This window comes from Lithobates pipiens, unplaced genomic scaffold, assembly GCF_037356315.1.
Source record: "Lithobates pipiens isolate NorthernLeopardFrog02 unplaced genomic scaffold, aLitPip1_a1.2 Scaffold_19, whole genome shotgun sequence".
In the NCBI taxonomy this organism is placed as follows: Eukaryota; Metazoa; Chordata; class Amphibia; order Anura; family Ranidae; genus Lithobates; species Lithobates pipiens.
This window is the reverse complement of record NW_027507764.1, coordinates 132,723,347-132,737,779: the sequence shown is the minus strand read 5'-3', so window position 1 is coordinate 132,737,779 and position 14,433 is coordinate 132,723,347. Positions and strand designations below refer to the sequence as shown.

Genomic DNA, 14,433 nt, shown 5'->3' with positions numbered 1-14,433 from the left:
GGTGAGTCGGAAGGGGTGAGTTCCTGCACCTATCCTCTGAAGGAAAAAAAAAGCCCTGTATATAATGTACAGGTTCATTGTAAAGAACTGACAATGTGAAAAAAAAATATATGAGGAGTAATCGAAATCTAAGGTATGAAACCACTGTTAGGTCACAAGGCTAACAAGATGGCAGCTGTGAGGTGAGGCAGTTCCGTCTAATGAGGGTGCTATATACACATGAAGTGTGTGCTTTATCTGGTTCAAAGGCTTAGTTTAGTTTTTGAAAAAAAGAAGAAAAATTTTTAATTCACATTCTTTGCAGAGAAAAAAAAAAGTGCATTCAACAGATCATGAGTACAGTGCCAGGCTCATGCACAATCTCTGCATCACTGTCTGCTTGTACTTCATGCAGGCAAGCAGTTACGGGAGAGCAGGAACAATCCATGAACTACCAAACCACTCACCAGCACCTGCTTAGTTCATTGAGAACTACAAGCTGACAGCTGCAATGGCTGATGGTACTTGTAGTCTATCGGTTCACAGGAAACGCCACCCACATGGTCGTGCTGTTTTCAAATTGCAACAGCAAGCGTGGGGAGAAGATTCCATGCCTGCTGTCACAGGAAGGTTGGGGTCAGGTGTGCAGGTGCAGATGCTGGAACATGTTACAGGTGCCACCCTAAAAACATGTGGAACCTGTAACATGTTCCAAAGGTGAACTTATCCTTTTTAAAGAGCTGTGTCTTAAAGTCCAAGTCGAGCTTGGGCAACAAACAAAAGGATGCAACCCCCAGCAGCATGTACTCACCACTTCTCCAGTGCTGTCCCCTGAAGACTCACCCACACAGCCATTTAGCTTCAGTCCTCCAACAGGTTGAATGATGCTAAGCTAGGGCATCAAAAGTCCACCACCCTCATCCTGGAGTGGTGCCACATTTTTACAATAAGAAATGAAGCCCGTCCCTAGCCCAGAATTCTACTTTTAAAGCGCACCAGTCACAAATTGGTATTTGCACTCATCTGAATCTCCAGTCTAGAATATTTAAATGAATGCAGGCTTAAACTGACTATACACTTAAAGATCTCCTTTGTTTAGCCCAGTGGGCTAAATGAGAAAATTTCAATAGATTCTCCTTTCCATACTAAACAGTGTGGATTGACTAATCCCCCACCGCTGACTATTGTATCCTGGCAGCCATCACCTGTGACTGTCAGAATACCCAAACAGTGACTGCATTGGACTGGCTGCAGTCACTGTTCCACCAGCTTTCTACCCAGCTCCTTTGATTTCTTAGTCAAAATTTGTGGAACTGGGTGGTATTTGCAAGGCCTTCCATGGCTCGTATTTTGGTCAATACCCAGGAATCAGGCAAAATTTAGCTTGTATGTGATCAGCTTTACTTTGCATTGCATACTAGCTCATTATGAAATACTTACATTAGATCGAAGCTGTTGCAGTGGTCCCCGTACACAGCTGTGACTGGCCCCATGTCTCAGAGTTATTTTCAGGTTCGCGGACACCAGCACTGATGGGCCGGAGCTGCAACGTCATGGTCACGGGAGCTGCTGGTCACAGCACAGACCCTTTTAGAAATGGCACGATCAAGCCGCTTCTTCGATTCGTATGCGCCAATGCCGTCGGCGCAAGCATATATGGTAAATCTCCCACCGTGTGCAGGTATAGGAGATATTTACAGTACCTACAGGTGAGACTTTTTATAGGTTTACCTGTAGTTTAAAAGTGGTAGTACAGGGTTTACAACCACTTTAAAGTGAAAACCCTAACAATATCTGTTCTCTTCTCCCTTCCCCTACCTATCCTGCCAAACCTGTATAAATCTGTAAGCTCTGTATACTTGGTTATTTTTAGTCCGGTCCATTCACGTGATCCTGCAGCTCTGACTCCCTTTGACTAATGCCTCGTACACACGTTCCAATTATCGGATGATAAAAATTGCTTTCGGATTGATCATCTGATAGTTGGTACACAGCTTTCGACAGCCAATCACGACGGTCCGTCCAACAAAATTCAAAGGGACAAATACGAAAACTTTGCTTTGACGACATCCCATCGTACGACAATCGTTTAATCAGTACAGTATGCGCCCGCTAAAAATAGATGACTACCATGCATGATCAGAAACATGAAAATAACCCAGAAGGAAACGGGTCACATGTATTTGACATCATTTCAAATAGGTAGCTACGCACAGCGGAAGGTTTTTCCATAATCGTGCGACAAATCTTACATTTCGTAGAGCACATTTTGCACTGTTGTATTCGATATTGGTTTTATGCAAAAAAAACTGCGAACGATGTGTCATACAATAATCGGAACGTGTGTACGAGGCATAAGGGAGCGCTCAACCACAGAATTCTGGGAGCTGTGATGTCACCCATAGGTTCCCAAAGCCCAGCTGTTGTCAGCACTCCCTCCTCTCCCCTGCAGCACCTACTTACTGACACAGGGGAGCCAAAGCTGCTGGATCAAAGCTAATTAAGAAAAGGTAAGTATGCAGATTGGTTTTTATACAGTTTATCCAGGATAGGTTGGAGGAGTGAGGAGGGAACATTTTTTTTATTTATTTTTTTTTTTTTTTTTTAACAGTTTTATAAATGGGCTTTTCCTTCACTCAACATTTTATTTACAAAAGTAGTCTCAGGATTACACACAAAAAAAAGTGTTTTTTTTTTTTTGACCAGCTGTATGCAAATTGCTTCCAATTGTGGCATCACAAAAAAGCACTCACCTGCTCCTACGGTGTTGTATTTCTTGTTAGCCAAATCACTGGGTTATTGATTCTTTGTAGATGAGGAAGATTCTATTTCTATAGCCAGTGAGGAAGTGGTGCAGTAGGAGTGGTTGTTCTGCTGGCAAGTTGTCGTCAGTTGACAGAATCGCTAATGTGACATTGCCCTTTATTGGACTTCAGTGAATTTGCTAAATGAACACTGCATGGAATTGCACATGTGGGCCTTCTGAGTGGTAGATGTGTTCTGTATCCATTGTGAGAACTTACTTCAAATAATGGCGCTTTTTAGGACACTGCCACTCATGGATTTTTTTTTATTATTTATTTACCGGAGTATAACACCCACCCCAAGTTTGGGAGGGAAGTTTAAGAAAAAAAAACTTACATTTAAATGCCCATCAATGCAGCCTTATCGGTGTCCATCTGCAGCCTTGTCCATCATTGCAGCCTTGCCCAGTGCCTTTGCAGCTTTGCCAGTCTCTTTACAGCCACTGATTATTTAAAATTGGTGCCAATCTCCGCTGACTGTGAGCGGAGATGAGCGAACGCCACTGACATACCGAAAGCAGTGTTTACGCGGCTAGACTCGGCTTCTCTCGCAGTCCCGCCCAACTCTGCTGACTGTGAGTGGAGATGAGCGAACGCCACTGACATACCGAAAGCAGTGTTTACGCGGCTAGACTCGGCTTCTCTCGCAGTCCCGCCCAACTCTGCTGACTGTGAGCGGAGATGAGCGAGTGCCAGAATCATACAGAAAATTGAGTGTATTCGGCTAGACTCTGCTCACAGTCGGGTGGGACTGCGAGAGGGCTTTCTGTATGGGGAAGCCGTCACCGGCAGGAGAAGCCCGTAATGATTGCTAGCAGCTATAGCAGCAGTTTGCAATAATCACAAGCAAATCTGGCGGACTGGTTGCACCCAATTTGATCAATGATCCTGCCAATTAATGGTTCAGATCTTGGCTGAGATTTGAACCTGTATGACCAGCTTTACTTTTTAGGCCCATGTCTCCATACATAATGCTGTGCATATACCTAGCAGCCCCTTGCTGCTCTGGCTCCCTCATCTCTTAGGTGGAGCCCTCTTGAATCCTGAGCTCCTGTCTGGTGGTGGGGAGCCCAGAATCCTAGTTGGGTCTCTTCTCAAAGCCCAGTACACCTGCCCAATTGGTGTGCTGGTGGTTCTCAAAACATGGACCTGGGTTTTGAGATTTCATCTGATGGGGAAACTGGAAAGCCTGTTTCCTCTGATACAAATTCCCTGGAGCCCCTTAACCTGCCAGAATGAGAATTCTGTGTCATTCTTTTCACACCATGGCAGGGCACAGAACCCTTTTTGAAAAGTTGCTTTTGACTGCTTGAAATTATCTTTTTTTTAAAGAAGAGAAAAATAATCCCAATAGTCACTTAGATTAACTATGAGATAGATGAAACAAATATGAACATTCTCTGCACTGTGCTGGCCACGTAACAAGCCGGAAGCTTGATATCTCTAGGTATGGTTTTAGGTAAAACGGCAAAGTTTAATGCATCAATTAGAAGAAGGAAATTGTGGTGATTCATGAAATGTTTGTTTTCTTGAATATAGTGTAGGTGGAAGCAGCACTTTAAATCTCCACTGCAGCTTAGCAACCCACCCAGCCAGCTTTTATTGAGAATTTATATGCATCAGGAAGAAACGCGTTATATGGAAAAAAACCTGGCTTGAGAACTTGGTATAACTGAGTCTGTAGTACTTTTCAACATCGAACAACTCCTCCTTTTTGGCTGAACGATGGCATTTACTGGACTATTGAAAATGTTAATCTTAGTATCCTTGGCTGATTGCCTTGTATGATGATGGCTGGGGTAACCTTGAAATTGCGGTAATTTTGTCTCCATGTCCTAATGGAGCAAAGTAAATCCGTGTAAATTATAGTTGGCAAATATTCCCATTTTGAATTCAACACCAATAACCATGTTTTGTGTCTAAAATGGACACCAAACAATACAATAAAAAAAAAAAAAAAAAAACTTTTTTTATATGCAGAAAAGAACTCTGGCTACCCACTTTTTTTTTCACTACCGGGATCGTGTGGTCACAGGTATAATTTCCTTAGAAAAAAATAGATTTTAAATGTTTGATTTTCTAATCGTTAATGGGTCAAACTGATTTTGTTTTCAACTGTAGTGATGGGAAAACAAAAAAAATGGGAATGCTTCTTTATTTTTTTATTTTTTATTTTTTTTCAAAGAATTAATGAAATTCTAACCGTGAATGTGGTTTTCCGTTGTGAAGTTCCATTCATTCTTAAAAGTACATAAAATACCCTTGACATGTGTTTGCTCACCATTTTAAAGTGGTTGTAAACCCTTACAAACCACTTTGACCTACAGGTAAGCCTAGATTAAGGCTTACCTGTAGGTCCAAGAAATATCTCCTAAACCTATACGGTTTAGGAGATATTTACCTGAAGACAGCCACCAGCGGCACGCAGGCGCACTGGGTAAGCTGCAGATCGCGGCGATATGCCGTGAGTGTCGGCTCCCGTGGGCATGCACGGGAGTGATGTCATCGCTGCTCCGGCGAATCACAGCGCCGGAGCAGCGAGACCCACCAAGAAGATGGATGCTCGGAACTACAGGGGACAGCGGTGACATCGCTGGCTCCTGTGTCAGGTAAGTGACACATAATGGACTACTATGCGATGCATAGTAGTCCATTATGCTTTACCTTTGCAGGGAATGAAAGGGGAAGTAAGCTCATCAGGGTTTACTTCCTCTTTAACTGCCTCTTTTATATTAAAATACTTTAAATATATAAAAAAAAAAAAGTTTAACCAAAAAAGCTAATTACATTTCCATATAGTACAGGACAAATAAAAATAAACTTATCAGGACAAATGTTGTTCAAAAGTGCTTTAAAATTGTGCTTTTTGCCTTTTTTTTTTATTTTTTATTTTTTTTTACCAATAAAATGTTTCCTGTTGTACAATATGGAACTGTGGGCTTCTTGGAGTTTTTAGCACCGCTTTACTGTCGTGCTAGCGGCGGTATTCGGCCACAAGCGGGGCGGTTTTAACCCCCCTGCTAGCGGCCGAGAGAGGGTTAAAACCACCGCAAAGCGCTGCTGCAGAAGCGCTTTGGTGGTATAGCTGCCCTGCCCCATTGATTTCAATGGGCAGGAGCGGCGTATACACCGCTCCTTCAACGTTACAAAGATGCTGCTAGCAGGACTTTTTTTAGGGTCCTGCTAGTTCAGCCCTCGGGGCCTTCACACTGGAGACACAGCAGCGGCTGTCTCAGGGTGCTTCGCAGGTGGTATTTTTAGCGCTGTAGCGCCTGCACAGCGCGAAAGGGGTCATAGTCTTCACAGCTGGGTTATATGCTGCTACTATGCTGCTATGAATGGACACTGGCAAAACAAAGCTGCTATAGCATCTCCATAAAACCCCTTCTACTCCCAGATGAGCTCAGTTTTTTGCTAGTGTCCTTTAGGTGATGGACCTCTTCTTCTTCTCTGTGCTGAGAGAAGCTAGTATTCCTTCTCTTATCAACATTTTCCTTTTTTTTTTCCTACCCATCCCATAGTTGCTTTAACTGGACTACAAATATGATGTCATTTAATAGTACTGGGCAGTGATTGACATGCAGTGCATAAAGACACCGGACGATTACCATACTTTGCATTGTGTATGTAGCAATGTGGACTACGGTTGCAGAGGATTAGCGTCTTGGGTTCCACAGTGAGCATGCTTTACTGCATATACAGTGATTTTACGGTTGAGGGTTTAGAAATATTTTAAATGCTTGTTTGGCTTGGGGGGAGCGATGGGAATAAGGTCAAATACCTACTGTAGTCCTCATTCTTGCAACATTTTAAGTCATTATATACATTTTTCTACATTGTATTTTAATTCTAGCTTTACTCCTTTTAATTATTAAAGTTTGTGATGAGCCCCACATGTTTTATTTTCCCTGAGCCTGCCTACGGAACTACAGAGGTGCTGAGAGGGAGAGTTTTAGGAGATAGAGGCAATAAGGTACAATGAGATATGTAGTTCTTAGTATTTGAAAGGAGATGGCAGAGGAAAAGCTGTGAAGCATGCAGAATTTGTGGAAAGTGATGGCAAGCAGACCGGCAGCACACAACATGTAAGGAGATTTTTAAAGTGGTTCTAAACCCTTAATGACTACTTTCTGCTACAGGTAAGCCTATATAAGGCTTATCTGTAGCTACCCTGGATATGTCATAAACATGCACGGTTTAGAAGATATCCCCTGTATTTGCATGTGAAGACGTCATCGGCACATGCGCACTGACACAAACTGAAGCAATGGCACGTATGTGCTGTCGCTTCAGTGAGTGTGCCGTTACCGCGCGCATGAGCGGGAGTGACGTCATTGCGTCTCCAGCCAATCGCAGCGACGGAGCCGCGATACCTGGAAGTGAAGTCGGGCACCAGAGCGATGTACAGGCACCGCAGCGAGGGATTTGCTCTCAGGTGAGTATTGCATAATGCAGGGGTGTCCAAACTACGGCCCTCCAGCTGTTGCAGAACTACACATCCCATGAGGCATTGTAAAACTCTGACATTCAAAGACATGACTAGGCATGATGGGGATTGTAGTTCCTGAACAACTGGAGGGCCGTAGTTTGGACACCCCTGGCATAATGAGCTAGTATGCTATGCATACTGGCTCATTATGCCTTTGTCTTACAAGTGTTAGTTTTTTTTTTTTTTTTTTTTTAAAGTGGGTTTATAACAACTTTAAATAAGCTTATGCTGCATGGTCAAAAATAACTATTAGTGTTGCTATTAGACCGCTGATGTTAAAAAATAAGTGTATGCTATGACTACTTCTTTAAATTTAATAGCGGCCCAAATTTGGGCATTAAAGCCTGGTTAATAGTTCATTCTTGGTAGGGATGGGTTTCAACTTCTGTGTGTGTGGGGGGGGGGGGTTATTTTTTTTTTTTTTTTTGGGGTCTGTGAGCAAAAGTTCCCCAATGGCAGTATTGGAAAGTAAATAAATATTAAACAAAAAAAAAATTAAGTTGGGTTCTAACATTTGAAATGCAGGCCCACATCATGGGTATGTGGAACAGAAGACAGTACTGCATGAACTTGAATGGGCTTTTTTTTTTTTTTTTTAATCATTCAGATTAGTATTGATGTTGAAATGCTGAATGTGTGATATACTTTGTGTTTCTGATGACAGTTGTTGGAGCCAGTCTGCCACCAGCTCTTTGAGTTCTACAGAAGCCAAGAAAAGCACCTGAGGACATTCACGCTTCAGTTCCTGCCAGAGCTCATATGGTGCTACTTGTCTGTGTCCACCAGCAGAGACCTGCAGAGCAGTGGGTGCATCGAAGCCCTGCTTCTGAGCATCTACAATTTGGTGAGTACTTTGAGAACTGGCTTTTGTTTTCCAAGATAGAAGAAGCTTAACTGTATGAAAGCCATGTTACATTGTAGGGCTGATTGCACTCTGATCTCATACAAAACGTAGCCTAACCCGACAAGTGATGATAGTTTATAGTTCACTTTTGCAAGGTACTGTAAATGGCACCAAATGTATAAATCTAAGTTTATTCACTTGCCACAAGGCCAGTTGTGACATTTCTCGCATACTTGTTTAAAATCTGCATTTTAAAATTGCCTAGAACGTGTTTTTTTTTTTTTTTTTGAAAGCAGAGGCCCTGGAGAATAAGGTTTTATATTATTTGTGCAACCATTTTTAAATTACAAATTTTCAGGAAATATATACTTTAAAGTACTGTATATCATAAATGCACATGATGTTGTAGGTAAAAAAAAAGCACATTTATTTAAAAATCGCTTTTTTTTTTTTTATTTGCACCTGCGATCAGCGGCTGCAATGTCAGGATCCTGCTAACACTCAAGTCATTTGTTCCTTGCGCATTTCCCACACCGCGTTCAAAGCGCACTGCCATTGCGAGCGTTAACGGGTGTCAATACTTAGTTTAAAGTGGTTGTAAACCCTGTACCACCACTTTTACCTACAGGTAAGACTATAATGAGGCTTACCGGTAGGTACCGTCAGTATCTCCTAAACTTGCACCATTTAGGAGATATACACTGAATCTGCATTTGCCGACGTCATCGGTGACTGAAAAAAATGGCTCGCTCATCCAGTCATCGCGGCTCCGGCCAATAACTGCCGGAGCCCGCATTTGCCTGCTGCAGATCACATGATACAGAATTATCACGTGATGCGATTGCAGTGAGATTCCAAAAGCAGTGCACCAACTTTGATGTGGTGCAGTGCAATTTCAGCCTGTTCAAGATGAATGGGGCAAACTCCCATTGCACAGAACTGCATGGGAATTGCACAGGAAAGCACAGCACATTTCTGTGCAATTCCTGATATCAACCAGCTCTCAGTATAGTAGTCTGCCCATACCTCCCGTGTGTGCAGACAGTTACTGAATTGCAGGAAGAGTTAAAAACGACAAACTGTCTGATGTGGAAGAGGGTACTTGTAGTTCATTCACAGAACTCTGTGTGACAGTGGGTGCGGGGAGAGGAACCTTCGCCTCCTTTCAGTGAGATCGGGAAGTTTAGGGACTGGAGCACAGTAACCAGTCACGCATTACAGAACTTATCCCTGAATTTTTGTGCACTCAATATAATACCCAAACTTTTGTTAAATTTAAAAGATGGTTAAGCCAAGTAAATGGATTCCTAACATGTCATGCTTTTAAAGTGACTTGAAAGGTGCATTTTTTTTTTCTTTAAAAATAACAAACATGATGTTCTGTGAAATGGTTTTGCACAGAGCAGCCCAGATCTTCCTCTTATCAGGTCCCTCTTCGGCACTCCTGGACCCTCCCTCCTGTTGAGTGCCCTCACAGCAAGCAGGTGGCTATGGGGGCACTTGAGCCGAACCGCAGCACCCTGTGTCCATTAAGACACGGAGCTGAGTTTTGGCCCACCCTCTCTCCTGATTGGCTAACTGACTTTGACAGCAGCAGGAGGGAGAGTCCTGGATGGCCGAGGCACTCGTGCACATAGCTTTTTTTATTTTTTTTAATGTTTAGCGATATTATAGTACTAACCCCCGAAGGAGCTTCTGTTTTTTGTTGGGCTTACCATTATCTCACCTGCCCACTGTGTCAGTCTTAGGGGTCCCATTGTAGAGTGGATTAAAGAATGTTAGCTCCGACACTTTGCCCTTTTTCTAAAGATTTATTTGAAAGAAACCTGAAATTTTGTAATAGGGGAGTTCAGGTACCTTGTAATTGCGGGTTAGAGGTATTTCCTTGATCCTGAGGACAAATGGATTCCACAGGTTAGATCTAGAAACCACTGGATAGGCCTCTCTCACTGACCTAGCAGTCGGTGAGATGCTCAAACAAAGTCTCTGCCACAGACTTGTCAGTATAACGGAATCGTTGTGCGATCCTCTGTCACAGGAAAGCACAACCAGCAACTTGTTGAGAAATTAGAGTTGTCACACAGTACCAGTTTCTTTCAGCCGACCTGGCGATACTGTGTGGTATGTGACCCGGGATGCGTCCTCCAACTGAGTCTCCAGGCTCTTCCAACCTTGTTGCCTGATCCTCTCCTGAAAAAGTTCTCCCCGCAGGCAAGACGGCACAGGACCACCCCTGGATCCATAGGCCCCAAGACTTTCAGTTACAAAGCCTCGGTTCAGCTGGTCCCGAGACATAGAGACAGGCAGCACACACACACCTCAGGCCAGGAGGGCCATTATGTTTGGATAATGAACCCCAAAAATATGGCGCCTTTACCTGAAGTACCCTTACCCAGAATGCACAGCGGGTGAACTACTCCCACTGGGCTATTTGTGAGTAAAAGGGGTACCCAATGCATTCAGCCTGTTGCATTTCCAACACTTGCTGACAGCGACACCCACGGCCAGGTGGAAACTAGCACAACCCAGCTAAACTGGTACAGAAACCAGAACTTTGACATAATTAGTCTGAGCCAAACTTAAATTTACAAAAACTATTTTGCTACATTTCTTTAGTGAAAGTAACCAAATATCTTCCCAATTTTTTGGAAAGTGGCAGTCCAAGGACGCCATCCCAGGACTATTGGATATACAGCAGGCGACAAGTGGTTAAAGCTAGAGAAAGAAGAGGAGAATATATGCTTAAACTTTTTGTTAACAACTTTTAACATCAAGTTATGCTGTGTGAATAGGAACGTATAACAAATCTAAAGTTTAATGTTATCCCAATTTGGTGACAAAAGTTCAAATACATTTTGTGAGAAATTTCACTGTTGCATAGTTTGCAGATGACAGACACTCTGAAAACAACTGGAATATATTGCGTTTCTCAGGTTTTTTATTTTTTGTTGTTTTTTTCATGATTAAGGGCCAGTTCATTCAATTGAAATGCAGTCTGGATGCATTCTAGATGCTTTTCTGCATGCGCATTTTTGATGTAGTTGAGTGATTTTTTTTTTTTTTTTCCTTTTTTTTTTTTTTTTTTCCCCTTTCTTTTTTTTCTTAACCTTTTAAATAAGGACATGTGCATGCCAGTGTTTTTGGTGCGTTTTAAGTGTGTGTTTTATTTATTTATTTATTTTTTTTAAGCATTTTACAGCATTCCAGTCCAGGAAAATGTAGCATGTTCTATTTTTTTTCTGGAACTGCAAGCACTAGTGTAAACTTTCTATGTGTTTTTGATGCAGGAAACAAAACACACTGGACTGCATGCATGTGGTGTGAACTGGCCCTAAAATCTTTTGTGACTTTTTTTTTTTTTTTTCCTCTGATAACAAGCTCATTGCTGATAGTACTGTTGTATAATCATTTTAGAAGGAAATGACACAAAATCTACATGCTACGTTGAAATCTCATGAAGCAGTTAAAGGAAAAACGAGAGCAGCAGAAAGGCAGCCAATGCACGGGCTTGCATTTATATGTCGTTTACTTAAGTAAATGTGACAGTACTCATGTCCTCCCTTAGAGGACATTTATTCTGTCTCTCCTGCCTAGGGGTGACATTCTTGCATTCTGCTGGAGACTTGTCTCTTTATAGAGGCTGAGCCTTGGATGTAAAACAATCTGGATGTGGTACACACAAGGTGCCCATGGTCCTAATTAATGCCATGAGGTTTGTCGGGAGCTATATTCTCATTAGCGTCATAAGATCTTCTGTTTTTTAGACTTCGTCTTACAAAACCGTTGTGTATGACTAAGAGTAGACCAAACCTGTAGCACAGGCTTGGGTACTGCTGTCGGAGTTCTGCTTTTAGCCCAGGAGGTAAAGTATCCTCCTAGAACCAGTCAGTCCAGTATCTAGTGTTGCAGATGCCACACAGTTTTTTTGTAAGCCGTGTTTTATTTGATCTAACACCATGTTTTTTTTTTTCTTTGTACTGCTTTGACGGGTTCTGTCAACTGAATGGCACAGTCTGCCAGCTCCGTTGTATTTGCTGTTTGCAGGGGGCTGCTGATCCGTTGCAGTCTTCGAGATGGAAGTCCACACACAAAAAAGCTTTGGATGTGCACTCAGCAGTGTTGCCTCCTGAGGAGGTTAAGCCCCAGTTGAAGACTGATGTAAAATGAATAACATAGGATAGAGAGAGAGGGTGTACTAAAACATAAATTCTGCAATGCCTTACTGTTGGTTTTGCAGTATTAAACCCAAAATAAAAAAATGTATTATGTTGCAGTGTATCAATTCTTAGATGTGATGACTGTATTCATTTTCTTTTGGCTAAGACAAACCGCTTACAATGGTCAGCCTTTATTTTAATTTCTGTAAAACCTTTTATCAAAAAGGAAAGATAAAAGGAGTTATGCTAGAACTGCTTATAAAGTGTTAGCGGGAGTGTGGCCTTAAAGCGGAGTTCCAAATGGACCCATGTTAAAAGTCGACGGCTACAAACATTGTAGCTGCTGACTTTTAATAAACACTCACCTGTCCCAGGGTCCAGCGATGCAGCCGCCCAAATCCTTCGTTCTCTCCTCCACCTGCCCAGTGCGCTGGCATTGCAAGTGTGGGCACCTGGCTGAGAAAGCTTGCGGCTTCACAGCCAGGTGCTCACTGCATATGCGTGTCCCAGAAGATTGGAGGAGAGGAGGAGGTTGCAAGGTGGCATGGGCAGAAGTTGGAGCTGGGTACCTGTCAAAACTAGGTACCCACTCCCCCCCTAAAAAAAAAACATGCCAAATGGGGCATGTCAGGGGGTCAGGATACCTTAAAGCGGAAGTTCAACTTTTGGGTGCAACTCTACTTCAATTTGTTACTCAAGTCTGGTGCATCTAACACCTCTCCCCAGATTGACAATGCTGCTGGCAATAATCACTGTGTTCTCAGAGCCAGGACGGCTCCCTCCACTGGGAGAACACAATGGCTCTGTTGGAGGGATTTCCCCTTCAAAACGGACTGTGGTGATGGGGGGGATCGATCAATTTTCTCTGCTGCAATTTATGGTTGCAGGAGAGAAAATCACTCCATTTATGGCTGGCTTAATGTGTGTTACTGGGCTAGATCACTAGGTGAAAATAAAGGGGGAAAGCCTAAAAAAAAAGAAATGTAATGCAGCCACTGCACTGAATCGGGATCATTCTACCTGCAATGCTAAACGCCTAGGTGTGAATGGAGTGTAAGGCCGCGTACACACGGGCGGACTGTTCGCCCAACCTTGTCCGCTGAACAGTGTTTGGGCGGACAGTCCGCCCGTGTGTGGGCTTTCAGCGGACAGTTTCAGCGGACAGTTGGACGGACAAAGTCTTTCGGAAATTCCGAAAAACTGTCCGCTGAAACTGTGTTTGAGCGAACAGTCTGCCCGTGTGTAGGCTACTTTCGAAATGAGCAAACTGTTCCCGCTCGGAAAGTCCGCCCATTTCGAGCGCGTGTACAGGTAGGCGGGGCCCGCAAAGGAGACGTCGCGGGCTCCGCCGCCTGGAATGGGCTTAAAGGGGAACCCCAACGCCGAAAAAAATCGGCGTGGGGGTTCCCCCAAAGTCCACACCAGACCCTTGTCCGAGCACGCTACCCGGCCGGCCCCCCTCCTGAGCCGTACCAGGCCGCGTGCCCTCAACATGGGGGGGTGCCTTGGGGAAGGGGGGGCCGCGCGGCCCCCCCACCCCAAAGCACCTTGTCCCCATGTTGATGAGGACAAGGGCCTCTTCCCGACAACCCTGGCCGTTGGTTGTCGGGGTCTGCGGGCGGGGGGCTTATCGGAATCCGGGAGCCCTCTTTAAGAAGGGGGCCCCCGGATACCGGCCCCCCACCCTACGTGAATGAGTATGGGGTACAATGTACCCCTACCCATTCACCTGTGAAATAAAGTACAAAAAAAAACACAACACAGGGAAAAAATATTTTATTGCACAGCTCCGGGGGTCTTCCGTCTTCGGGGGTCTTCTCGCCGGACTCCTCCGCTATCTGTGTGTAGCTCTTTTACTAGCGGAGGAGTCCGGCTTTCTTCCTCCCCGCCGCCGGCCTCTTCTCCCGACTTCGGGGGTCTTGTCCCCCTCTTCAGTTCTTCTGCCGGGCCACCGCGCCTTCTTGTAGCTCTTTTGCAGGCGGTGGCCCGGTCTTCTGTCGCCGCTGCCTTCCGTTCTTCTGTCGCCGCCTTCGGTTCTTCTGCCGGGCCACCGCGCCTTCTTGTAGCTCTTTTACAGGCGGTGGCCCGGTCTTCTGTCGCCGCTGTCGTCGCCGCCGCCGCCGCCGCCGCCTTCCGTTCTTGTTCTTCTTCTTGTTCTTC

The 14,433-nt window shown here is 44.1% G+C and overlaps 1 protein-coding gene across 5 annotated transcripts in view; it reads left to right on the top strand.

Moving 5' to 3' along the window:
- HYCC1 (hyccin PI4KA lipid kinase complex subunit 1) overlaps positions 1-14,433 on the top strand; it is a 166,581-nt gene that overhangs the window by 62,022 nt on the left and 90,126 nt on the right. For 3 of the 5 annotated variants that reach the window (XM_077491275.1, XM_077491278.1, XM_077491277.1), the window contains exons 4-5: positions 1,482-1,688; positions 7,937-8,116. In XM_077491275.1, the coding sequence (XP_077347401.1) occupies positions 1,482-1,688; positions 7,937-8,116 (387 nt within the window). The remainder of the gene's footprint in view (positions 1-1,481; positions 1,689-7,936; positions 8,117-14,433) is intronic. The other 2 variants (XM_077491276.1, XM_077491279.1) reach the window with 1 other exon arrangement.